Source organism: Ochlerotatus camptorhynchus, unplaced genomic scaffold (genome assembly GCF_037179485.1).
Source record: "Ochlerotatus camptorhynchus isolate MF236.1 unplaced genomic scaffold, CSIRO-AGI_Acam_v1.1 ptg000225l, whole genome shotgun sequence".
Lineage (NCBI taxonomy): Eukaryota > Metazoa > Arthropoda > Insecta > Diptera > Culicidae > Ochlerotatus > Ochlerotatus camptorhynchus.
Genome location: NW_027040715.1, coordinates 990,404 through 1,018,310, shown reverse-complemented (window position 1 = coordinate 1,018,310; position 27,907 = coordinate 990,404). Strand labels below are relative to the sequence as shown.

The following is a 27,907-nucleotide window of genomic DNA, read 5'->3' as shown; positions in this document are numbered from 1 at the left end:
AGAGTCGAAGTGACTTTTCTCACTTCACTAGTGACAAATGTCACTTCGACTCTCGGAATAACCCCCAATTTGAAATTTTTAATTATTAAGAGAATAAGAAATGTGGGATTGGTTTGTTTGAAATTAACCACTTTGTCATGCTTCTGCATTCATTTACCATCAGATGTCAATGCTGTTGTATGTGGTGACATCTATCGGAAGGTCCCTTATTTTACTTCCAAGCCTGTGTCCCAATTGGCTAGTTCAATTTAACTCATGGTTAAAAGTGACAGATGGAAAGTTATCGAATAACCCTGCTATTCGAGCGTGGTTATTTTTAACCGACTAGAAGTTTAATTTTGGCAACCGTGGCTGAGTTCTGTTTGAAAACCGATCGATCGAAATCACCGGGATTTTCGCACATTGAAAATATCTTTCGAAATGTCACTGAGGCACTTTGACTGTATTGAATAATGTTTATTTTTTATCGTCCCGTAAAATAAGGGGTTCTGGGAAAAATTGTATTAAGATTGAACAAAAAATATATTTATTCAATACTTACTTTGCTAAGATTTTAATTGTGAGCCTTCTTCACGGCTTATCTCTATTCCAGCACTATTACTGGAACTTCATGAATAAGTTGCATGAATTCGTATAATGTAGAGGTTGTTTTGCTACACACAGGGGCATTGAAAAAAATATTAACACACGGCACATACATTTGTCAGTGCTAGTTTTCTTCACTCTAGCAAAACGAACATAACGTTGCACTAAATTCCAAGAGAGTTGTCATTACTTCATGCTCATTCAATTAACATGAAACAATGACATGGAATGTAGTGCAACGCTATGTTCGTTTTGCTTGAGTTGAAGTCAGCCGATCGAAGACACCGACAGCATCAACCTCAACAGTCCTAGATCAAATCCCAAATCAGCGACAATAATAAAGACGCATCTGTGAAAGCTCTCACTGCCTCTGATGTTTATTTTACGATTTATTTTTAGAATCGATAAAATATATGTGTCAAAACAAGAAGAAAATTTCATGTGGCTTACATACAAACATTACTTAGTTTGATTTATTACATGAATATGATATTGTAGTGAAAATAAAAGCTTACCCAAGTAACCGCAAGCATTATATCATTGCACATTAACATCTTTATATAAGCAAGATTAATGTAAACTTCCTTTAAATCCACATGTTAAATGCCAAAGACATTAAATTGACATTGCAAAGACTTTGAAGCATTGTTGCAAAAGAACATCTTAATACGCTTTATATCGCCATTTGATGCTACAAATTAATGTTTTCCTGCATTAATTTGGCTAATGCATGTTTAATCTTAAAAGTTGCCCTTGAGCTCAATAAAAAGCTTGATGGAAAAGCTACACTGCATCTTTTATTTTGATTCTATTTTTAGAATTTATAGGTATTGAAGCTTAAATATGGATTGTAGGAAGAAATGGCAAATGCTGCTGAAAAGTGGTAATTTTAGAAGAAAAGTTAAAAAATATCGTAATACAGTGGTTATCAGACCATTCCAAGCAGCAAATCAACCGATTCAGAAAGATATTAATTCCACTATAAACGTACCTGGTCCGGTGTTTAAGTTTCCGGAATATATTCAAGATCAGTCCGATATATCGTCAAATGAAGAATCACCCACATCTCAACCGGAACCCAGCAAAAACAATTACTTTGAAGATGTGACCATGCTAAGTTCAGATTCTGAGAGTTCTAGTGACGAATCAATGAATCAGAGTTGTATTGTACCACCTATGGACTTTGAAAAATCTGAGGAGGAAAAAAAGACCGGGGATCTCCAAACATTTTTGCGGAGCTGGGGTATTGAGCATAATATTCGGCAGCATGCCATGAAACCGTTGTTGCAGAGATTAAATCAACTGGATTCAAAAATATCTACGGATCCACGTCGTCTATTATCAACGCCGCGGAATAAGAAGCCTATATCATCTATAGAAGGAGGCCAATACTGGCATCAAGGGATTGGTAAGATGATTAAGATTTTGGTTTTTTAATCATTTGTTCAAAATGTAATCCTATACTATGCCTTTCAGAAATTTGCCTTAGACGGTGCTTCACCAATTTGAACGAATCATGTTCAATTTTGATCAACATCAACATTGATGGACTTTTTTTTTTTTTTTTGTTTATTAATTTATTTGATAAGGCTCAACCGAATTAACTTTACAGAGCCGAGGATTCTTGGTCACTATACAATACATCTTAAAACTATAGTCAAAAGGTACAACACAATAAACACTTTATCTTCCGCTATCCAAAAAGCCTCCTCCATCAGAACTGCAGCCGCTTCCAGTGGTTTCATTGTATGGCAAATTGTTGTACGCCAACGAGGGTCAGAGCGCGTCCATTGCAGCAATGGACGCAAAACGTGGTCAGCACTCACACACCCATCACGAAACGGTTGCTTTCCAAAGTCGACGACGCATCGACCGAAAGAACTGCTGATGAAGAACAATGAGGAGGACCACACAATGGTTGCTGCCGAGAAAACAAACGATCGCGTAGCACACATCGAGAGTGGCCTGCTTTTGTCGACAGCCGAGTGAACACTGACATTGATGGACTACCCTTGTTCAATAATGGAACAGATCAAGTGTGGCCAATTTTATTCAATATCCATAGTATGCCAGAAATCGATCCCATGGTCATTGGTGTCTTCCATGGCCGCTCGAAGCCGAAGAAAATCGAACAATTTCTAGAGCCGTTTGCGAGTGAAATCCTTCCAATTTTAAAGAATGGATTGGTAATTAACGGGTTTAAGATGCTTGTGAAAATTCGAGCATTTATTTGTGATTCACCTGCGCGAGCGTTTATAAAAGGTATTATTTTCAATCCCTTAAAAACATTTTTTTAGTAACACTTTCCCTTTTATTGTAGGGGTAGTGAATTTCAACTCATTACACGGTTGTTTAAAGTGCTGCACAGTTGGTCATCATTCAACTTTATTACGAACTAACATATTTCCCAACACTTCAGCAATTCGTAGAACTCATTCTGGCTTTCGAAAATGGATGTATGAAGGACATTATCAACACTACAAGATTCGGGAAAATGGAAAGTTATTCAAGCAACCAATCATTACTCCGCTGCTAAAGCTACCGATAGATATAGTTGAAGATGTCATAGTATCTGACTCGCTTCATCTACTTCATCTTGGAGTTATGAAGAAACTACTTCTTGCATACCGAGATGGTCACAATGGTCTGGACGCAGCTAAATGGTCGAAAGATGACATCAAATCCATTTCAAAACAACTGGACACAATTCGTTTACCATTAGAAATTCATCGTTCTGTACGTAGCATAGAAACTGTAAACCACTGGAAGGCTTCAGAATGTGCTTCGTTTTTAAACTACATAGGTATCATCCTTCTGAAACAATTTCTTAAAGAAAGTCATTTCATAAATTTTTCAAATCTTTTCTGCGTGGTAACAATTTGCTCTAGTAGCTATTTCCATCGTTTCCTACCAGTAGCTAAAATATTATTCAAGGATTTCATCACTAACTACCACAGACAATTTAATTCAGCCACCAGTAATATCCACAATTTAGCTCATGTTGTAGATGAGGTTCAAAGGTTTGGTGCTCTACCTTCGATTTCATCCTACCCATTTGAAAACCATTTACATCAAATTAAGAAGCTTGTTAGGACAGGGCGATTACCATTATCACAAATCATTAATCGTTTATCTGAGAAAAGTAGTTATAATCCAGATCTGAAAGACAAATCAATGCCTTATCCTTCCTTGAAAAATCCATTTAAAGAGGACAATAATAAGTATTCCATCATACAATTATCGAAAAACTTCACATTGAAAAATTCGTTTCCGGATAAATGGTTTTTAATGAATGACAAAACGATTGTCGCAATGAATTATGCAGATTCAAATGGAATCAATGGATCAGAGCTGATTTGATAACCTGTTCATGAATCCCTTACCATCAATGAATATTCTTGTTTTTTATTCATCAGACATTACCTGCAAAACCCAAAAGATGTATCCTTTACAGCAAATTCTATGCAAATTAGTTGTTATAGTTGTTAACAATGAAGTCGTTTTTGTACCTCTTCATCATACTCTTCCATCTACAGAATGTATGTAATTGTTCAAATAGAAGCTCATATAAACATTGTTTATTTTACAAAGTAAATGAATTCACAACATATTATTAAAAGAAAAATCATTGGACCAGTTCGAATATGCATTAGAAACAAAATTAAATGCGAGAAGATTCGCCATAAGCTTCTGCCTTGAATGATGACTCCTCTTCTAGGAACTCCTCTTCCATTTCTTGAGATCGTCTTTGGCCCTCATTAAGTTCATTTGGATCGCATTGGGAATCTTCACTAAACTCTCGGTCATTTTCAAGCAAGTCATTTGCATTTTTGACACGCCGATTCCTGGCCACTGGCATACGTAGACGTTTGATTTCTTCAAGTCTTTGCTTCGAATTTTGAATACATTGTTTGAAACATTTCATCAGCGTGGAAAACAACTTGAAAAAACAGATCGATAAATCTGTCATATTTCGAAAATGCAATCTTCATTTGCGGGTTTCCATTTGCATCTTTGCTCTTGCTAACCCCTGTCCACGACACTTCACGTAGAAATCTACGATCCACAAAGTAATCAATTAGCTGTAAGCACACAGTTTGACCGTTTCCCGTAAAACGGTGCTTTCCATGGATTTTTGACAATGATTTGATCACGTTTTCAACAAATCTTTCGTCCATGCATCTCTGCTCCAATGCTTCAAGCTCAGTAACATTCCTGACGGGATTTAAAGCAAACTTTTTCACCTCAGTTTGATCGTCCTCCGCATGTTCATGAGAAGCAATAACATCAAGTTTAGCGTTGGCTTGAGAAAGCATAAGCATTACCTGATTCAACTGGTTTTCCATGCTAACATTACGTTGGTCTTCCTTCTCAGCAATAACATTAAGCTTTGCATTAACTTGAGAAAGAGTGACTATTGCCTGACTCATCTGTTTTTCCAAGCTCTGCAGTCTACCAGACAACGATCCTGACAAAAGGTTTGCGGTTGATTCAGCAACTATAGACTTGGAAAGGTTATGTGAATAATTCAGCAACGGAGTTGCGTGAAGTGTACCATGGTTGGTCATCACGGAAGAATCCAGCATAGAAGCAGTAGGAGCATCATTGATTAGAGCTGATGTTGATAGAAAATCATTCATTTGCACTGAATTTTCTCTGGATGTAGATGCTGGGGCATCTGCTGTTTGGTTGAGAATCTCCGAAAACAACTTTGCAGCTCCTGTGTCAAATTGAGTAGGTTTCTGTGGTACAAATTCATCCGTATCAGAGTACATCTCCATCAGCTTTTGTTCCTTTTGTGCCTATAATGAAAACCAGGTGATTAGTAACATAAGAAAGATGTTTTTTGGTTGCTTACATTCTTATACGTATCGATTCCAGAACGTTTTATTTTGCATCGGAATGCCACGAGCGATGTTCTGTCAATCCCAACCGTGGGGTTTTTTTTTGCCTTTTCCAATAAACGATAACCTGCTGCTTTCACTGGCCAATAGCACAAATCACCTCCGTCGGATGCAGTCAACTTATCAGGAATACCTTTATTCCAGCCATTTTTGGTGACCCAGTTAGAGGGCAAAACGCAAAGGTATGTTTCCTCCTCATCAAACGAACATTGAACAACCGAATACTTATTTTGAGTCATGCTGAAATGGAGGCATCATTGTTGAATCTTTAACTTGATAGTTTAGCTATAGTTTTACCTGAAGATTTGCGTTCTAATAGTCGTTTATATCAGAAAACTGAAAAAAAAGTACAGCACACAAAGTTGGGATCTTGTTTTGTTTTTTTTTTTTTTCATTGAATGTCAAAATTCAACAGTGCTTCCGGAAACTTTTTTTTTATTCATATTTTTGTGCAGGGGTGCCAAGTCTTCAATTAGTGCAATGTTACTATATAATTCAAATAAAGAGTATTATAATGCTACCATAGCGTGAAAATAGAGCAATAAACCTTTCTCTTCATTTGAGAAGAAGACATGCCGAATATCAAGTTCATTTATAGCTTAGGGTGTAGGATACTGGTTATAAAGGCAGATGACCATAATCAACCTGGGTTCTATTCCAGCCAGAGGAAAGATTATCAACAGAATTTAGTAATTAAAAAAATATATATAAAAATGTAAGCAACTAAACAACAACTAAAAACAAGAGTTATTTATGCTTCATGACGAATTAAAATAAATTTTCAACATTTTATAATATATTTTTTAAATGCATTAAATCAACATTCTTAATGTATTGTGGCGTTAATATTAAATATTAAAAACACTTCTATCGATGAAGTAGACACTTGCTTTATATCTACATTAATTATGGCAATATACGTGCTTACCTGACAGATCTCAAATGAGTCTAATAATCGCCACTTTATACTAACATTACAAAAACATTTAAAGTCTTGTGGCATTTAATCAATATCGTCATAAGAAGATATAAATCTGAATTAAAATAGGGATATAATGCGTCGTGGTTACTTGGGTATGCTTATGGGTTTCAAATCCATTTCCGTTCATTCTTAAAATTTGACCAATTTCCATTCACCATATGACGATCATATAAAAATCATCAACTTATCAGCATTGTCAATGGATCAGATATTCATAAAGCATTCTGGCACATTTTCAAGCATAGCGTTTTCATTGGATTTTCTCATAGCGCAAATTTATTAAACTTTCACATAACGGGAATATATTATTTTGGTTCAGTGTATACTCCCCATCAGCTGTCACTGCTAAGTGACTGATTAACACTTCAACCAAGAGTCAAAGAGCGCAACACTCGTACGGAAAGCACATTGAACTTATAATGCACTTCTCCGAAGAACTTACCACTGCTACCGTAATGTTCCGAATATCAAACAGTTCGTTAGTCCAGTCATTTCACGTTTTGTTAAATCTTATGTTTAATAAAAATGTGTGATTATTCTGAACGATTCTAAGGGACCACGATCAAATGTAAGTGTTATGTGGAGCACAGTTGAAATTGATAATCAACTATTTAGGTGTCGGGGTTGCAATGCTATACGGTACAGGCCATCATTTGCTTCCGGCTGAGAAAATTGCCTAAAACTGTTGGCAACCACCTGAGGCGCACACCCGCCTGTGCGCACATGTTTGCATGTTCACCGTCACAGAGAGCACATGCAACCAGGAAGACGAAGGGGTGCTAAACAATGTGAAATTACCATCCACAGTATCACGCAAACCATTCATTATGAGTGATGAATGGCCCCAGGTAGTTAGCTCGAGAAAATATGGATTTTGATGATCGATCTGACAGACGGCCGCTCGATAGTGCTTGTTTTAAAGTTGCCTACTTGCTTGGCATAAGGATTTTATTTATGCTTCCTGTTCCTCACCTCCTAGTTAAGTACAGTTCTCCAAAAGCCATTAAATGCCAAAATAACGATCGAATCAATTCTTCCCTAAACGCTTCGCAATATTGACCATTTGGCTTTAAATTATTTATGGCGATTTTTATGTCGGCTTTCCACACTTTATCCTCGTCCGTCCCAGCTGATTTCCCCTTTCTTAATCGACAGGATTTTTTTCGTTTTTCCTTGGAACCATTTGGCTCGTTCGATTCGGACTCCGGCTGGCCGAGATTCATGGAAAAGGAAATAAAATCCTTGTTTTTATTGCTTTTTGTCTGACTCCTTTGGCTGGGCGCAACTAGCATCGTGTAGCGTGTTTTATGGCCCTTCCAGATCTCTCCAGATCCTCAATTGGTGAGGGAAGGAGATGGAAATCAGGCTTCCTAATTTTGGCCAACTGGACTGGGAACTGAACTGAGTAAGCAAAGCAAAACAAAAAAAAAACCAGGAAAGTGATTCCGAGCGTATAATAAAAGGACTTCCGGTTTTTATTTATCATCGATTTGATGCGAATCCGACTTTCGGTCCTTCCACGAACTTTTCCGGGGTGATGATGGTAGTCAAATCTACGAGTTAGGCTTGGATCCATACCTTTATGCAAGCGCTTACAAGTTGTAAAAATCCTTTCCACTACCACTTTCCACGGTCTTAATAAGTCGTGAAAATCATAGCTCCCCTTCCCAACCCACGGAACAGGCAACTGATACGGCCAACAGTTGGACGCTCTTTAAGGATTATTTTTGCCTCCAATTCCATCTTCGAATGCACCCTCGGGACTTTTGCTACCCTACATCAGGACCCACCAAAAGCAACGGATTTTCGGGCCGAGGAAAAGTTTTTACGACGTGTCGCCATATGGTCCGGTTTATCTGTAAATGAAAATAAATCAAATCGTAATAAAAATACACGCAATTTACGACGTCTGAGCGCTCGGATGGCGATTTGTGAGACGAGTAAGACAGCGGTAGCTGCGATACTCGTAAATCAAATTGTAGTGCCAGGAATAAGGAACTTTGTCTTTCGGGTGAGAAATGTTAATTAATTGTATAACTTTTTTTCGGTAAACGGACCATACCGGTGTGATGTCAGTTGGTCGCAAATGGTAGAGACATAATATTTCGGTAGGCTGCCCCGGTGTCGAAGGAACATAAAACGTGTACACCCATTCTACAATCAGCAGGATCCAAATCTTTTTGTTTTCGAACCAAAATGTTTCAATGATTTTCATTGGCGTTTTAACGCGATTAACGGTCTATTGCAATGGAAATTGAATTGATTAGTTCATCAGAAAACCCTAAATTACCTGATTCCATGTTGAAGTCTTACTCCCGGGGGAGAAGAAGAGGTATGTTCATCTTTTTATTTATTTATTTATTTATTTATTTATGTTCATCTTCAGATACCTTTCTTGGTCGTTTCTTTAAAAAATGCCAGAATCAGATTGGTGAAACACACAGTACTGTCTTGAATTTGTCAGACCCCCTTTTCAAAACATTGGATTAAATTGGAACTCTTGCAACATTTCTATAGTTGGATTGAACTAAGCTTATATTGGACTTGTTACAGATCTGGAACAGCCAGACTCACATCGCATACCACGCCTTCCAACTCCAAATCTCTTGAGGTTATGCAGATACGGTACTCAACGTTGAACACCCGGAAGTCAGCAATATAATGTGCCATCTTGTTCAAAGGCATTCTTGAATAGCACGTGCTACTATCAGGCTTATCATGGTAGTTACTCATAGTTATTCTATGAGTAACCAGCTCCGCAGAATGATTGTTGGGTGCAGACATTGCGATCTACATTCGTTTCGCTAATCCAGGCTGCACCAAAATCCATAAATGAATTTGTGGACGCCCATCTAGATTACCAACCAAAACCTCGTTGCAAACATTCAGCATACATGTTCCATTTTTTCATTTCAGTTATCTGGATGCCATTGGGTCATTATGGCTACAAGGAACCGGCTACAATCCGGGGTAAATCCTGTTGAATGGAAAATGGCTAATCGGAGATGAAATTACTCTAAAAATGAACACTAAAATTGACCGTTGAACTATGACTAGACCACTCCCGAGTAACAAATCTATAGCTGCTTGGCTATATTCAAATTTTATAAAGGTTTTATTGCAGCACAGCTTTATGACTGCTATATACAATGCAAGTCATGGAACTTTCTTATAGCTATCTACAAAATCCCTATAAAACTTATAAAAAAAACCAACTGATGCTTATGCTATTTTCACTTATTAAAGGTTTTATGATTGTCTTAAAGTATAAAAAAAGCAATATGAATTGCCCTTATAAAACCCAAAAATAAATCCTTTTATTGCTAAATAAGTAAGCGCAATAAAACTAGTTGGCCATGAAACAGTTATTTAAAAACAATTATAAGCATTTAGTTGCAACTTGTCAGAAGTGTAAATGGGCGTTTTATTTTTACAACATAGAAAGAATCAAAACTTTCCGGTACTTCCAAGCAGAAAGCAAAGAAAATCAACAAATTTTTTAGCATGAGCCCGTTTATTTGCCGCAAACCTTCATGAATAACTCCAACCAATAAATAAAATGCCGCTGCATTTTCTGTGGATGTCACAAAGGAAGCTGTAAAGAGTGTGCCTCCTCACCATTCTGAACCATCTTCACTTCGAATGGACACATTGCTACACCAAAAATGACTCATGAAGAGGAAATATATAATTATCTGGAGTCGGAGGATGATACCTATGCCAACTTGCGTCTCTAATCAGATTTACAGTCGTGGATGGTCACAATATTTCAACAACAAGCATTGAACATTTTCTTTCATTTTTTTAAAGGGTTACACTGTCGAATCTTGGTCGAAATACATGAAATGGTGACAGTTCTAGGACAAAATGTAGGTTGCACCCGTAGAATAGGAATATAAGTTTACTCTCAAATAAAAAAAAAATAATTGCTCTTGTAAAAAGAAAATAGTGCTCGAAATAAAATCATGCATTATGCTTTTCTGTTCTGCTTCCATCCAATGTAAGCATTAGGGAAAATCTCTCTAAATAAGCAAAAAAAAAAGTAAGCATTAGACATTTTAAGAAATTGCGCTTGGTGATTTTCTTGCCTGCTGTCCTCTGTCGCCATATTGGCATTATGAAAATCCCATTAGTCTTGGAATAAAATCCAATAAATTTCAATAAAATAATGGCTAAATTAGAGATCCAAACTGATTTCCAGTGTGCATTGGTATGAATTTATTTATTGAGATCTATTTTCTGTAAAATTAAGATGATTCCATCAAATTCATTTGATTTCTAAAACATTTTTTTTGTCACCTTGAATTATTTTTGAGGCACATTTATTTAACGCTCAAATTATCCCAATATAAACGATAAAATTTCAAGCGCATATGTTTTGGAACTTCTAAAAAAGCATATATTTTCTTTAAGATTTTCACTGATGTCGCCATGAAACAAAATTGATTGCATGGTGATATTAACACCAACACTCAAACCTATTTTAACAGCTAAAGATAACCATATGGAAAAAAAAAGTTTCAGCAGAACAGAACAACAACAAGCCAATTTATGGCGGTTGCTTTGATGCAATAAAAATTAAATTGGATTTATGACTGATTTTCACCAAAGCGTAATAAAACTGCTTGGATACAATGTTACTCGTAAAGAGGCTATGAGAACCTTTTGTAGAGTATGGGGCTTTTTTTACAAAAGGTTTTAAGACAGCTTTATTGTGATTCTCAAACATGCTTTATAAACCTTATCAAGAGTGGTCCACTAGGCCGGAAGACGATCTTATAGCGGTTATCAAAAGATTGTGCTGGAGTTATTAATTTTATTGACGGTTTTATAAAATTGATCTCAAAAACCACTAATAGAGTGCAATAAAACAAGAAATGCTACTTGGGTTACCTCCTGTGCTTGAAAAGTTATTTACAATGTGCAACCAGCATTTTGACCTCCAATGTCTGCATGCCACCCCTTTGGAATATCGATAACATCCACAAAGCAGCAGCGACCTTGTTTTGACGTAGACGGCTCGGGTTGGGTTTCGGGTGATGGTTCTGAAAGTTTGCCGCTTCGTATACAGATCAATTTGAGTTGCAATTTCTCCTCTAGTCAAAATACTTTCACGCTCAATTTCTGCAGCTATAAGTTCTTTTCCCAGACACTCCATGAACATCCCAAGCAACTAAAAGTTCTGATAAAAGGCTATTTGAGGCTTAAAGCAGCCTCATTTTAAGTCATAATAAGAGAACTTGAAAGTTCCGGTTCCATAATTGAAGAAAATTCTATAATAATAAAGCGGTCTCTGGTGGAACTCGAGCGGCACTTTTAGAAAATAATTCTCCTCTACACCAATTTTATATTTAGATCGTACTTTAATGAAAGTTAATTCTAAAGTTAGGTCTTTATGAAAGTTATTTTTAAAACCAGGAATGAACGTGTATTGATTTATCAAGCATTATTAGTATTATTAAGCCGTTTGCAGAATTAAACCCAGTTCTTCTGCGCGAGAGCTCCGGCACGAACCGCTACGCCATCTGAGATATGTTTAAGTGAGCTGTTGTCCCGCCTACTATTGGAGTTTTTAATGCCAGCTGACTGACTTGAATATGAAACGCAACACCTTGATAAATTTCAAATCGATGTTTGCCCGCATGGTATTCCAACACACTTGCGGTGCAGTGGTTAGCGTTCGTAGTCCGCATGCCAAATATCCGGGTTCGAATCCAAAAACTTTCTCTTTTTTTTCATTTATATTTGATAGAATATTGATACACTGCATAAATATAAGAATTATGCTATAATCAGTTTCGGTTCCGGCAGTCTGGCAAACACTCATCAGAACAAATTATCAGGGACAAATTAAAACAAATTAATTTGTTCTGATGAGCGATCGCCAGACTGCCAAGCCGAAACTTAAAATTGCAGAAACTCATTTCATATTTACGATGGTTTCATGTGGGCTTGACGGACCTTTTGAGAAACTTTCAAGTTGCTAAGAAGTTCCGCAAGGAACTTTTAGGAGACTTAAAAGTTGCCAATAAGTTCCGCTGGGAACTTGTTCGGAACTTTGTTGCGGCCATATAACTTCATGTAAGGCTGTATGAAGTTCCTAAGACGTGCTTAGGGATGCTTTTTGGAACTTTTTTAACTTTAAGCTGCTAAGAGTACGCATCGGAATTTTTGAAGCCTTAAGTTCCTCGTGTGCTTTCTATAGCTTCTAAAGTAACGAGAAACCTCGCGAGAAACCTCCCGAGAAACTTCTTTTGGAACTTTATATGCACTTTATGGAACTTGAAAGTGGGTTTTATCGAGGAATGTGGAACTTTTGGTTGCTAGGGAAGAAAGTTCACTCGCACTGAATAACATCAGCCAATTAACGCTAATGTCACTTTTATGCACATGCTAATCAACGTTTAACTTTTAGCTGCAAAACAAAACTAATAAAGCGAATATACCTATTACTTATTTCATGGCTTCTACACCACCAACCACTCTTGCTGAATAACATAAACATCAAAAGTGCCTTCTCAACAACTAAACAACCTGTAATCAACTAATAAACTGTATTGGCGCTATTTCAAAGCTATTTTACAATCAAGTAGATTTAGTTTTAGACGTGTGCAGTTTAACAGCTTTTACTCTGCTACTTTTTAAAGTTGAATTAACTAGTCAAAAAAAGTGATTCATGTGCACTATATTAGCCCAGACAACCAGAAATCGCATAACAATGTACAGACAGTATCGTAAATTGCTATAGTTTAAGTCAAAATCGCATATAAGAATGGCAAACCTCGCATCATGTTACAGTTAAATCGTGTAGAATGCAAATTTCCGATGACTAATGTTTCCGTCGTACTGTATCACAAATTAAATCGGATTACATCGTAAGACTTTTCAAAATGAATTTGTTATTACAGATTAAATCGTATATAATGTTAAATCAACTCGTTTAAAATTATATTAAAATATGCACGTATGCTCCATTTTTGTACGTATAAGCCATTTCTTTGCATTCTATACGAATTGTTTGTTTGTATATACGTTGTATATCACGAAAACAACTTTGAATATACGTGCATTCTGGTTGTCTGGGAAGCCTCTACTCAACGGTATGTCATGTATATTTGTTTAAGTCAGTTCAAAGTGTTGGCGTAGCGAAGTTGGTAGTGTCAAGGTTTGCCAATACAATCGTCTCGAGATCGATTCCAGGTTCCGGTGAATGGTAAATAATTTGGTGGTGTATTTTACAACTAATTTCGATTAATTTGATTCTCAAAGCAAAATAAACTCAATCAATTCCTCCAACAAAAAAGCGTAAATAATATTTGACCCTGCTTCCAGAGAAAGCTGTGTAGTGATTATTGAATAACCAGGAAACGGCTGAATTAAGCGCCTTTCAAGTTCGCACACAACTAAACAGCAGGATAACAGCTGTTTAGAAGCGTAAATGGAAATGCAATAAGAGCTTGTTCCAACCGTCGCAACCGCCATAAGTAGCTGACTAAGTTCGCCAGATTTGCTTGTGTAGAGGTTGAGTAAAAGTTTCCTCATATAACATTTGAATACAGCTTGAGGCTGTATAAATGAAATCAGTAAAGCGGTTACATTGCGAAATTTTTTAGTTGGGTACAGGCATGGAAAATCATTTGCATTCATTTCGTGCATTCATTTACATTCATTTGCCCCTTACTTTTTTCATGAACAGAATTCCGCAAAATAATGCAAGGAACTTTTGTAGGTTTTTTATTAGCTACAAGCAGCGAATCCAAACACATAAAGCAACCAACGATACAGACAAAACGGTTGCTACGACTACCATGACAAACTCGCTCTGTAACAAAGCTCGATCCGAGTGGTAGAAGGATAATGATATATTGCTTGCCTGCTTTGTTGCAATATACACGGATGAGGACATAGCTTGATATGAATCGGGAAAAGACATAACACAAAAATTCCCATTAACACACGTGTATCATCTTCGGCTTTACTTCGTGAAGCAGCTTGCCAACAATTTGCTCGTTTCCTTCTACCGCCCCGAATGAATTGGGTCGCACGAGCTGCTTGTCATGAAAAAGAACGGTGAAGATTATATCATTATTGTTTTCCACTTCTGACATAGCGTTATTATTCGGTTCGTTGATCGCTTGTTATTTTGTCATTTGGAGATATTTTTGATTCCTTGGCTACAAGTTTTGTTCCACATTTCAAATCCGTATTTCTTATGCATGACGAACCAGAGCGAACAGAAATCACTACTGTTTTTTAGTGAATTTATTTTACATTTACTGAAAAACAGTAACAAGTTCTGCCCACTCTAATTCGTGATGCATGAGAGATACAGATTTGAGTTATGAACAAAAATTGTAGCTAATAACAAAACCTACTAAAGTTTTAAACATCATTTTGCGGAATACTGTTGATGAAAAAAGTTAGAGGCAAATGAATATAAATGAATGCATGAAATGAATGTAAATGATTTTCCATACCTGGTTGGGTCACCTGATAATCCAAGCGTATACAGTATCGTAATTTAAGGAAGCAGTGATCTCTAATAACGCTGAATAATCAAAACTTTGATCGAATAAGCTCTGTTAGAACTTATGTAAGTCGAATTAAAGCTTCTCAAAACACCTTATAGAACACCAAGTAGTTTAATGTTGTGGTTGAATAGATTCTCCAGATTTGTGTGGACAAAACTTGAATAGAAGTTATTATTAAAAATTGTACAAGTATTATTAAGCATGCAGTTGAAAAAAAATATTTCAAAGCCGTTTATCCAATAGGCGATTGTTTGTTGAAACACCTACAAAATGTCTTCTTAATATTCACACTTAATCCCAAAATAATAAAGCACTAATTATTCCAAAATGCTACGTATTTTAACAATGAAAATTTTCCTCCATGCATCCTTCAATCAATATTTTCTGGGAGAAATTATTCAGAGTTATATGATCATCATCATCATCATCTACTGCTACAAAAGCGTCAAAAAAATGAACTCGATGTTTTCCTTTAATTTCTCATCCCCTAGAGCACAACCCGCTCGCTCACAACTATCAAATTAGGGGACATGAAAACTGCAAAATGCGGCACAGGCCGCTCCTTCCGTTCTGAGCAAGTTTTAATTCTATCATAATTACACCCCAGCTACCCAGCCGTGTCCCTGCATACCACCTTGGCGAACTTGGGACGAACTTTTCCTTCTCATCCAACCGCTAGAATTTCCGGTGGTTTCCTGTTCAAATTATATGCAGCGTGAGAAAATTTCGACATCACCGAGGGCCGCCACAGTTTCCGATGATGAGAAATCATTGTAGAACAAACTTCGTCAGATTTGGATATGTGATTTGGAAAGATATTTGCACGTACAACTTAACCGTCCTTTTTTTCAAATTGAGCTTGGAATGTGAAAAAAAGGAATCAGGTCTCAAGCAGCCAAAATCAACCGTGTATGAAATGAAATATCTTTTGAGCACTGAGTCTAAGAAACGAATTTGGAACAGTGAATGGCAAGGGAGCAGAGAAAGGGATCCCCAGCAGGTGGTGAGGTTCTCGAGGCTCTGCAGCCATCAGTAGACCAGTAGAGCAAACACAGAACGGTGGGGAAACTTTTAACTTCTAGCTTTTATTATGGTGCTGCACGTTTTATTGCCAAGTTCGGGTGGGTTATTTTACCGGCTGAAGTGAACTGACACGTAGGATTTTCATTTCCAAGCATCCGGCTGCGCCTTTGCCCTTTGCTTGCATTGTTGGTGGAGGGGTTGCCTACTAATGTAGGAGTCTGGAAGTTGCTTAACGAAGAAATCACGTGCACCGTTAATGACGTCAATGGGGCGTATGAAATGGGGATTGGGTCATTCGAGGGAAATCACTGCAAAATTTAATAAATGTTTAAATTTGTTGGTTTGCACTGATTTTTCACGAGACGACATGAGATTATTTAAAAAAATAGTTCTTGTGACACCTAAGTTCTTCTTCTTCTTGACTATTGGCGCTCTTCCATAGTTATTGATTGAGTTATAAATATTCATGATTAAAAGTTGGAAATTTTCTCATAAGAACCCATTCTTATTTTTTTGTATGAAGAATGCTGAAGTTATGTTTTTCAATCTGGTGCAAAGTGTTAGATTTCAAAACATAATCAATTTTTGCAAATTTAAGTAAAATGCAGTCAACTCCCCACAACTCGATATTTTCAATAACTCGTACTCTTCATAAGTCAATATTTTCATTGGTCGATGATATGTGAAGTGTTATTTTGATTCTATAACTCGATATGTCAAAAAAGTTTCTGTGATTCTTATGTTAAAATCAAAGGAGTTTTATAAATTGAGTACCAAGGACCTGTTGGCCAAATCCGAACATGTTCATGGCTTCCTCAGGGAAATTCTTCTTACAATTAATTCGTACCAGAAACTATCATGAGACACATAACATAGGTGATCTTGAGTGCCCAGGAAGATAGCTCGACATCCAGAAATGTTCCAGATGCCTCCAGAGAAGTTACTCAATAACTCATCATTCTAATCATTTGCGATGATTTTGAACATCCCTCGTAAGTCTCACGTTTCTCGTATAGACTTATCACCATCTTCTTACAACTAATTCAAACTTTCACTTTACTCTCCTACTCAACTACCTATCTCTATTTAAAGCTACACCGGTGATTGAGCAGCATATGACTGCATTGCTCATTGCAATATCACATTAGACATGAGATAGGGTAAATTATGTTTACGGTAATTTCTTTGCCAATTATGTTCAGGGGGTAAATGAAACCCTTAAGCGGTAATTTTTGAGTCCTGAAAGACTTTATTCCCAATGACGTTAAAGGTGCTGCCGTAAATTACCCTGCATAGCCAATAAGGGATTAAATCCATTGCAGTGAGTAATGCATAAATGCATAAACGTTTGATTCCAAACGAATGAATGATAGCATAACATACGTGCACTATCTCACAACGTTAACCCACACTGGCACATTCTCACCGAAACAATAAAATTAAAACATTGGTTTTAGCTTTATCTGTTCGTTTATTTATGCTTTCAGCATCTATTAAGGACAACACTTCCGCCATCGACTAATCCCTACGGATTTGCGTCTCGTTCTACTGACGGTACATACGCCACAAGCGCTGTTTCCACGTCAGACAAAGAGAGGAACACAACAGCTTGCTCGATTCCGCTTTATTGCTATCGGTTCGGTTAGCCTCCACACTGCAAATGGACATCCCCACCATGTGTGTACAGGAGATTGAGCCAATGTTTAACCATTTCCGATACACCTAAGCGATAAGAGGATGATTTTCTCCCGCACACTCGTACTGAACTGTGTCGTTGCTGTTGTCGTTGGTCCCGGTGACTTCAGAAGTGGCGCCATGCCATTCGTGGCTCTCGTAAGTAGACAACCACTAAAATAAAATAAAACAGAATTCACATTAAAACATTTCCGCTCGTTAAGCTTATGTGTTAGATTTCTAGGTGAACCGTCGTCGTCGTCGTCGTCGTCGTCGTCGTCTGGTGGAGTCTGATGGCGTGGTGTGGATGGTGACAGGCACTTTTTCCTAGATTTGCTGCGTTTTCGGGATCGGGAGATAAAACGTCCACCAACATCGCTCTGAAACTAGCAAACGACCGGATCTGCCATATGGGAATGGAGCTAGCGTTTTTGCCAATTTTGAGACAAGGAGGATGACAAGCAGCGAAAACAAAAGGGATTATTTTGGATTTTGTTTGCCGTTTGCACACGAAAGGAAATTGAGCATTGATTCCTGAGAAGCGATGTAAACCGGAGTGCCCGATATCCGCCGGGGCATGGGAGAACCACATCAGATTGTAGCACGTTGAAATGCGCTGCCAAAAAATATTTACTCGACCGTGACAGGACTCGAACCTGCAATCTTCGGATTCGAAGTCCGACGCCTTCTCCATTAGGCCACACGGCCGCTTGTGCAAGAATGAGCATAATTCAGCAACAATCTTCGTTCCCAATTATCGACGAGGTTTGCTCTAAGAAAATGAAAATACTTGAGCACATCAAGGCTGTTGTTGGCCGTGAGCCATGTCTACTATTATTCGATGCAAGCAGTGTAAATATTTACGTTATTTGATAAATTCCTGGTAATCATTGAATACAAAATGAACGAATAAAAGGGAACTACTGTTGTCATGATTACCTGCGTTTTGTCAAATAATGTAAACATTATTTAAACATTATTTAACCATGCATCGAAGAATTAATTCATTCCTATCGAGTCAAAAGCAACAGCTGTTCCACTCGCGTCGGTTTCGTTGGCTACTTTTTTTCCGTTTCCAAAAATAGAAGTAAACTATTGATTTTTGAGGAAATCCTATTTTTGCCTGTTTGCCAGACCGGCAGTGTGTTGCGGATGCAATTGAACCTTCCATTAGGCTTCCGCAACCGGAACAGCAGGATCCGACTTGAAAGTGGTGCCTTCTATTTTCCCGGGATGATTTCTCGGAATCATTAAAAATGGAAATGTCCGTGTTCGATTCGAACGTCCTGGAGGGCTTTGGTTAGGGTTGAACTCCGGGTGGAAAATAGCCATTCAACACCCGGACAAAGTGAGAAATAATAAACAAACAGTCCTTTCGCTATGATTCGAATGAGTGCTGGTTCTTCGGTTTCGTTCATTGAGCGTGTGCCGGTGTGTGCTTAGTCATCTCGAACATAACTCGTTGCACGTGAACGAACATTCGCAGACGGTGCGCTGCTAGGTGGTAGGTGGGCTAGCTTCGGCAATGGGATGATACTGTGCAATCACATAGTGTGAAAACAGGTACCGTAGGGCTCCGACTACCGGATGGTTTGTTAATTTGGACGTTTTATTATAACGTCTGCTTGACACCATGGTGATATTTTTTTTGTAATTACTTATTTCTACAGGCTCAATCGAATAAACTTTAGAGATCCAGGGTATCATTTGCGTTATTAATTATTATTGCCTGAACTCTAAAGTTACAGGATTTGAACCGAATACTCGAGGTTAGTAGAGAATTACATTTTCATGGATGGGAAAGGGATACGGAGGGTTAAAATGTGATTTACGATACAAATATTTTATTGTTCCCAAAACATTTCCTATTCAACCTTATATCATCAGTATAATTATACAATTACGAAAAAAAAAACACACACACAAAATACAAACTAAACACAAAGTTAATCAAACTTACAATCTAAGGTCAATATTTGTAAAGAAAACATATATGAATTTCATAAACTCCAGATCGCGTTTAGCCAAAATATCAAGAACTGGAACATTTGGTTGTCTACCTTGAGCCCGAAAGAAATCGTACAGCTTAGATCTGACTGCATGATGCTCAGCTCAAGGCCAAATAATGTGATCTGCGTCCTGGTAACCTTGTCCACATTAACAGAGACTGCTGTCTCCTAGCCCAACACGGAACAAGTGAGCGTTTAACGATTGGACACACCCCGAGTAGCACACTTTCATCACAATAAGTTACAGCAACTTGTTTATGACTGAAATAAGTTGTATATAAGTTTCTACAATTGATTTGTGACAAGCGTGCTACTAGGCATGGATGCCATTCTCCCCAGTGTAAGCAGGGTGATGAGTTGAAACGGCACCTCGCACTATGACAAAAGCAAACTCACCCGAGAGATTTTTATTTTGTTTTCAGTTTCTATCGCTTCTCCCACTTCGCAAACAAATACAGTTTCTGACCTCGCACCTCCACCAGAGCGTATGAGTGATCACTAGGGAGCACCGTAGAGAGTTCGTTTGCTTCACCGGGGAGAATCACTCCGGTGAAGACTTTGGTTGTTAGTTTGTTGCTAAGAAGAAGAGGAGACAACTGACTTCTTACTCTTTTATCTCTATTTCTATCTCTATCTCTATCTTACGCATTTCCAATCGGCCAATCACGAGCTGGTTCGCGCTTGACAGAAAAGTGATTCGTTTTCGCCCCGTATTATCTTCTCTTCCTCTTAGGTTTGTTGCATACAAAGATTTTTTAAAGGTTACTTTTTCAATTAACGTACAGTAGTCAATTATTTTAAAATTTGGTGTACACATTTTCGAAATGCGAATACGGGAAGTGCATCAGCGCACCATTATTGAAATTTGCTTCAGTGGCAACAGGAGTGGAACACGGCAGAGAACGGTAGATGGACACGTAGACTAATAAAGAGATGAAATAGCCTCTGGCTGAAAGTCTCGCTATTAAAGATACCCTAAACTAACCACGTAGACTAATACAGATTTTTTTCGACCTGGGTGAACAGAAATAACGGAGACGTCAAATTTCAACTAACGCAGTTCTTGTCTGGCCACGGCTGCTTCAGGAAGTATCTGCATCGGTTCGGACACGCAGTGTCACCCCTCTGTTAGGAGTGTGGCAACGTGGATGAAACGTCGGAGCATGTGGTTTTCGACTGTCCAAGATTCGAGGCAGTTTTGTGAAGGGAGATGCCCGTCCTTAACGTGAAGAATGTCGTCGTTGAAATGTGTCGAGAAGAAGGCACTTGGAATGCCGTCAGCAGCTGCAGCGAAAATGGAGAGAAGAGCAGTGATCTAGCCACACCAAAACACCCGATGAATATTGACGAGATGCCGCTTCAAGTTGAATACCATGACCACTTTTAATGTTTTTTTTTTTTTTTCATTTGCCCTGCAAAGCACAACATTCACAACCACTTTTTCGGTACTGTCCTCAAACCGCACTAAACTCAGCAACACAAAGGCTTTTGGTGAAATGACGTTCGGTGAAATGGCATTCGGCAAAATTTTCCATAGTAATTTTTTTTTCGCCTCTCTCTACCTCAAAACCTGGCTACGCTCTTGTCTTTGTATACGTTTTTCAGCCATTTTATTGATGTTTTCACTCACTCACGTCAAGCTCTGCCAGAATCTTTGGAGAAACAATAACGCATTTGCGCTGCTATCTTTCTCACGGAAGTGAGTGTATAAACAGACAAAAAGTGAACTATCAACATTCTCACTCACTCGTGCTGTGTCTAAAAACCTCTCCAGGACCGCCAGGAAAAATCTCCTAGGAGACAAGCAGAGATTCACCGCAGAGAATGATATCTCTTGCACCCGGGTGATTCTCCCCAGATAATTTTCAACTCTGCTACTAGGGACGTATGGAGTGGTGATTCTGACCGAGTCTATAGTATCATGTTAAATTAACGAGCTGTTTTGAGCATGGTAAACAAACCCGCAAAACAAATTTATCTTACAGCCAATGTAAGGTTGGATTTATTACATCCTCTGCATGTGTTTCATACAACAAATGTAATGGCGGTTCTTGCGATGGACTGCAGCAAACAGCCTAGGTTTTCCAGAATGCATATTTTTGTATAAAACCTTCACGAGATGATTTTCTTGGCGCAATGCATTTGGGGAAACAAACTTTGATCGAAAAATAAGCTAACGTTCATACATATTAATATTTTAAAAACCTTCCTACGACCACATCACAGAATCTGTTTATATCACGATACATCTATACACATCTATATACTTTTTATGCAAATCTGTAATGGAATTTTACATTTCCCGGATTGGTTTACACAGCAAAAAAATAATTTTGATATCACGTCAAAGTGGATGCACTACAATCATGTCGAAAATATGGTGTAATATTACTTGCTAAAAAGGACAAAATTATCATTTATACAATGCATGAACTGACATTACGCTGCTTTTACTGCATTTGTTTATTTATGTGGTCATAAAAATTACATGAAATTTTCCACATGATTGTAGTGCATCCACTTTGATGTGATATCAAAATTATTTTTTTGCTGTGTAGATAATCAACCATTAAAAGTGTCGATATTTTCGGACTAAGTGTCCGGAATGCTGGTGCATTACGGTATGTCCCTTTCTCTCGGATTGCATTCGAAATAGCAAATAAATGCATTGAAAATGAAGATCCTTACCGTGAGATAGGGAAAAATTGAACGTTAGTTTTGTGAAACCCAGCGAAACAAGGCAGTGGCCTCAGAATAGTTATATTAGTTCGCATTGAATTTTCAGACTCTACCATCTATAGAAAGTTGTGATCTTTGGCAAAGCTCTTCAAGAGATCTATATGATTTTTTTTCGGAACAGGGACAATGTAGATAGGTAGACAATAGTAGTAAAGAGCTCCAAACAGATCGCAACAACTTGCTAGCTATTTTTTGGCATTCATTTAGCCTATCCAACCTACTTCGAGTTGCTTGTGCTGATGTTCATCTAGTCAAAGTTCGCCGAATGCGATGTGGGTCAAACAACTTGCACTGTTTAGTGCAAGTATGTTCTAGCAGGGTATTTTAAACGGGAGGAAAAGGCCAAAATTGTATGTACATCTCCAATTCGGTATCCAAAATGACCACTTTCCGTGTGGGAAAAGTTTTGGGTAATTTGCAATGTTGGTATTTTTGCAATGGGGGCAGTGTTTACAATAAAATATGTTATCATCTTCCAGGGTATATCATAATACCTTACACGAAACGAAAATTTAATATTTTATTCATGTGTTTCACTCATATATTTTTTTCCAAATATCAGCCTTACACATTCCATAAGACAAACCACAAAGGTCATATAAGAATTCATAAACGGTATGTGCAACCATTTATACATTTCATTTGACACATGATCTTCATTGAGTTGTTTGCAAGGCGTCTGCTAATTAAATGAATTATACATTTTATAAATAGAAACTTACCAAAAGTTATAATCGGATTTCTATCCCTGTATAATTTCAATATTTTCGGATCGAGACAAAGTCTAGAGGTAAAAAATCAACACCTTGCAGCTTAAATCATAATGCTCCATCATTTCCGAAAAGGCAGGTAATCTCTTTTTTGCGAGTCCAAAATTGCATTGAATTTTTTATTGAACAAATCACAAAAACACACCAGAAGAACAATTTAGTACACACAAAAAAAAATTCTATTCAACAAATTGTTTTCCTGGTAAAACTTTATTTTACCGATTCGAATTGCTTTTTCTGAAAATTATTTGTTTCTCTTAAAGAATTTTGCACACAACGAACAGCAGATTTTTATTGACGGAATCAAACTTTCGATCCATTCGCCAATATTGTAGCCATTTTCCCTAATCAGACATTTTCAAAAGTTTCAAATCCACGGAAATCGATTATTTGTTCATGATCAACCAATGCTGAGGTACTGACAGATCAACTTTCATCTAACATTTTCGTGCGTATAGTCCATTTTACGAAATGACAGGAGCTGGTTTGCCTGACAGAATATGATGATATTGGTGTTGCTTCTCACAGCCATTAGGTAACCGCCTCCTGTCAAAGTTCATTCATGAATTGAATCAGAAACGCACACAGCGGTAAAAGGCATCTTCTATCTGCAGTTAAGATAGGCAGCATGCTATGATAGTGTGAGGGCGCATAGAAACCCTTGAAACGCTACCACTACGCATCGCTTGTTGAGCAGCAAAACGTACCACTTTTTGATTCATCAATTTGTTTGCACTTACCCTTCTGTTCTGTACTACCAACCGGTGGAAACTAACGATTTTAAATTGGCTTACTACTAGACTAGCCAATTTGTACCAAGCAAATCGATTAACATATCCCATTCTAGTCGCTATTCTAGTACTACACTATGTTTGTTTTGATTCTCAATGAAAGTTTGACAGATAAAATGAGGGGTTCGTGGATTTTTCTATGTTTCGAGGGGTTCATCGATTAGCCTGGGACCGAAGTGAGTACCAGAGCTGAGCCAAAAAGTTGAGCACGTTTCTTCGGGACCTTCTAGTCTTTGAGTTACCTCTATGGTACTACTATGGTATGACAAGGCATGGAAAATCATTTGACATTCATTTACCACTAATTTTTTCATCACCAGAATTTCGTATAATGATGCATGAAGATTTGTTGTAGATATTGTTATTGGCTACAATTTTTGTGAAAACACAAATCTGCACCTCTTATGCACGACGAACTAGGGCGTGCAGATTTTGTTATTGTTTTTCAATTAATGTAATTTGCATTCACTGAAGAACAATAGTATCTTTCGTTTACTCTGGTTCATCATGCATAAGAGATACAGATTTGAATTACTGGCAAAAGTTGTAGCTAATATTAAAACCTAAAATAGCTTCATACACTATTTAAATTAATGTAAATGATTTTCCATGCCTGGATATGATTCATACTTAACCGACATGATGTTGAAATTGCGAAGATGAAATTCATTTTATAGTAATATCTGACGAGCGTGTAAGGAACTACGTTGACTTTCATTTTATCGACGACACGGTAAAGAGAAGCAATATTTGGAAGTTAACTAAATGCTACTTAACCAGTGTTGCTGTGCTAAAATACAGACGGTCAGAGCCCAATATATCTATGATATCTTATTATCAGCTAAAATTTCCACATGGGCCAAATACTGGGGCTAGTGCCAAAACAGGCTCATCTACCCTAATATGATAAATGTTTGCGTCCTTTGCGTGTGAGGAATCACCACAATTCATTTAGCTGACCCCTTCTCTGGCACTTATTATGGGACTGGGTGAGGATTTGTAAATTTCCTCCAATCTTCCTGAAGTGTCCCCACTTCACTCGGACATGGAGCATAACACTAGCGTTTTCTAAGGCCTTAAGGTTGTTTTCTTTACTAGACTAGAACTGAACTAAACATTGGAAATCCCATTGCGTGAATCGCCAAGACGGGATTTAATTTAAATTTTGATTACTTGAACTGGCTCAACTCCAAGTAATTTTGTCAATTCATCTTTGATCTTATCCAAGGATTAACCACTGGGCAGACCTTCCATGACAACCTTGTACAGGCGTTCAGTTTTTGGTTTCGTAACTTAAAGATCTGTGTTGCTTCTCAGTAAGATACTTTAGAAGACTTTAGAATCCGTCCAAGGTTTCAGTCAATACACGACATTCAGTTCGACGGCCAATTTGAAGTGAAAACTTGAATTTAACGAAGTTCAAAAGTTCCATGTGAAGTGCATGGAAATTCGAAGTAATTATCACAATATGGGGACTTTTTCCTTCTTGGCATTAAGCCGAGGATGTTAAGTGGAATTTATATCATCCATGAGCATACCAAACTGGTTGCTCAAATAAATTTCATCAGAAGAGGGATCAAGAGATTTTCTTTTCTTTTGCGTTAAGGTGCCATGGCGGCAGAAGAAAGTTTCATCAAATAGACTTCCGATCAAATTACTATAAGAGTCCGAAGGATCGAAGAGGAATTTTCAAAATCGATATCCAAGCAGGATAACCACGGGTAGAGTTTAAATAAGTATCGAAGAGGAATAAAAATCAAGCAAGGTAAAAAATGTCAGGTAATATTTAGCACTGAGAAGTGCTGTTTAAATTTGTAGTGGCTTTAGGTAGCAATAACACTTCCTTGAGCAAAAAGCAAGAGAGCACGGTGCGGACTGATACAAACAACTTTGCTCAAGACATCAACTCTCTATATATTCACACAACAAAGCATTTGAGCGCTATTTACGGACGATCGCTAAAGATCTGTTTAATGACCTTAACTTTTCCATGTATTGTTTATGTATTTGTAATATTCTAATGAGTTGTTTATTTTGTTTAAATACACATTTTTGTAGAAGACAATTACCCACTGTTCTTTGTAATTTCGGAGATATCCAAATTGGCCCATATTTTAATTTGAATAAATCATAGGGCGGCAAGTTGTGGTGGATCAGACAACTTCTGTAAGAAAGTACAACAAAAGCACTGCAAAATTCAGCTGAAATTATCTACATCTGGCAACATCGTGAAAAGTTACAGCAGTTTTATCAATCAAATTTCTTCTATCAGCTATCCTTGATACATTACTTCCTCAAACGATTAAATATATGTAGCGCGCGCAACATAGTTTTTCTTGTTCCGGTCCGCTTTCTTCTTCTCCTTCTTCTTCTTCTTCTTCTTCTTCTTCGTTACTGAATACCAATTAGCATTTACTCATATGATATTGTAGGGGATAACGTCTTATTGAATTATGATTCGAGATTCAAACCCATTTCTCGCTACACAATGTTTCATGTATTCATAAAGTTATAACATGCAGATTTTTATCAGTGTGTTAAGATGATTACGGAAATGATCTCATGCAAGCTAAAAGCTGAAAGCGAGTAAAGAGTGATGTTGAAAATTTGATTTTTATTGGAAATATTTTCAATCAATCATAATTAAGAACGATGATATTTGAACCTTTTCGGGAAGCAACACAAAGTAGTGTGGATGTCGCCTATGTATTCTGACGAAAATATGTTGATATTGAAATTTGATTATGCTCTCTTCTTAAAACTGCTGTAACTTTTCACGATGTTGTTAGATGAAGCTTATTCTGAAAAGGTTTTTCAGTGTTTTAGGTGTATTTTCAGCAGGAGTTATCTGATCTGCATCAATTTGCCACCCTATGATTTATTAAAATAAAAAAAATGTGCCAATTGGATCCCTAACCCTCTATCTCAACTTTGAAAAAATAAAACTGGATTTTCAGTCTCACTTTTAGAGCAAGTAATCAACCAATAAGTACCGTCATAAGATAGGGCTTTGCATGGCTAAAAACTTCTTCAAAGACACTATATGATGATGACATGGAACTACCATTCATTGTAGCAAGACACCTATCAGTAGCTGTGGGCTGTCCTCGCTGTTCGACTTGATCAAGCTAATGGCGAGGAAGCAGAAGGGAAGATGATCTCGTTCGATCTTGACCACGCGTTCGATCGGGTCTCTCATGAGTTCCTGCATCGGACCCTGCTCTCTCTGGGCTTCGACTAGGGTTTCGTTTGCTGGCTCTCTCGAGTCGCTGCTGCCTCTTCATCGCGGCTGCTAGTAAATGGGTGCCTCTCAGAGCCGTTCCGTATAGAACGGTCCGTACGCCAGGGAGACCCGATGTCGATGCTGCTGTTCGTGCTCTATCTTCATCCCCTCCACACACTGGTGGAGCGTGTGTGCGCTGGTGACCTTTGCGTTGCGTATGATGATGACATTATGGTGAGTTCCACCTCAAAACATCCGATCGACCGTATTTATCAGTTGTTTGGTAGTTTTGAGATCGTATCCGAGGCAAAGCTAAATCGGCTGAAAACAGTGGCGATCGATGTCGGTTTCATCAATGGAGATCCACTGACGATACCAGGGCTGACCAGGGCTGCAGACAAAGGTACTGGGCGTTATTTTCACCAACTCAGAGCGGCTGATGGTATAACTAAACTGGGACGATTTAGTATCCAGGATCTTGCAACTCATATGGTTGCATAACATGCGCTCCCTTTCCCTGCAGCAGAACATCTTCATCACAGCGAAGGTGTGGTACCTCTCGTCTGTTATTCCACCGCAATGTGCTCACACGGTGGAGCTGACATCAACGGTACGGGGACTTTCCTTTTTCGTGAGCTACCCGCACGAGTCCCAATGCAGTAGCACGGTGGATTGA

At 37.8% G+C, this 27,907-nt stretch overlaps 1 protein-coding gene and 1 non-coding gene across 2 annotated transcripts; one reads left to right on the top strand and one right to left on the bottom strand.

Moving 5' to 3' along the window:
- Window positions 1-1,761: 1,761 nt before the first annotated feature.
- Window positions 1,762-27,907, top strand: LOC135703950 (uncharacterized). The gene is made up of 5 exons (XM_065225305.1): window positions 1,762-1,993; window positions 2,062-2,126; window positions 2,583-2,847; window positions 2,906-3,153; window positions 27,755-27,907. Exons 1-5 carry the CDS (start codon window positions 1,762-1,764, stop codon window positions 27,905-27,907), a joined length of 963 nt encoding a protein of 320 aa, XP_065081377.1.
- TRNAR-UCG (transfer RNA arginine (anticodon UCG)) lies at window positions 18,335-18,407 on the bottom strand. Its single transcript has one exon. It is a non-coding gene; the product is annotated as a tRNA-Arg (tRNA).

Excerpts from the sequence above, each read along its gene's own strand:
- LOC135703950 (XM_065225305.1), top strand. The coding sequence starts at position 1,762 with ATGGACTTTGAAAAATCTGAGGAGGAAAAAAAGACCGGGGATCTCCAA. Across the intron at positions 2,848-2,905 it reads TGCGCGAGCGTTTATAAAAG|GGGTAGTGAATTTCAACTCA; the intron begins GTATTATTTTCA and ends CTTTTATTGTAG. Across the intron at positions 3,154-27,754 it reads ATATAGTTGAAGATGTCATA|CAGAACATCTTCATCACAGC; the intron begins GTATCTGACTCG and ends CTTTCCCTGCAG.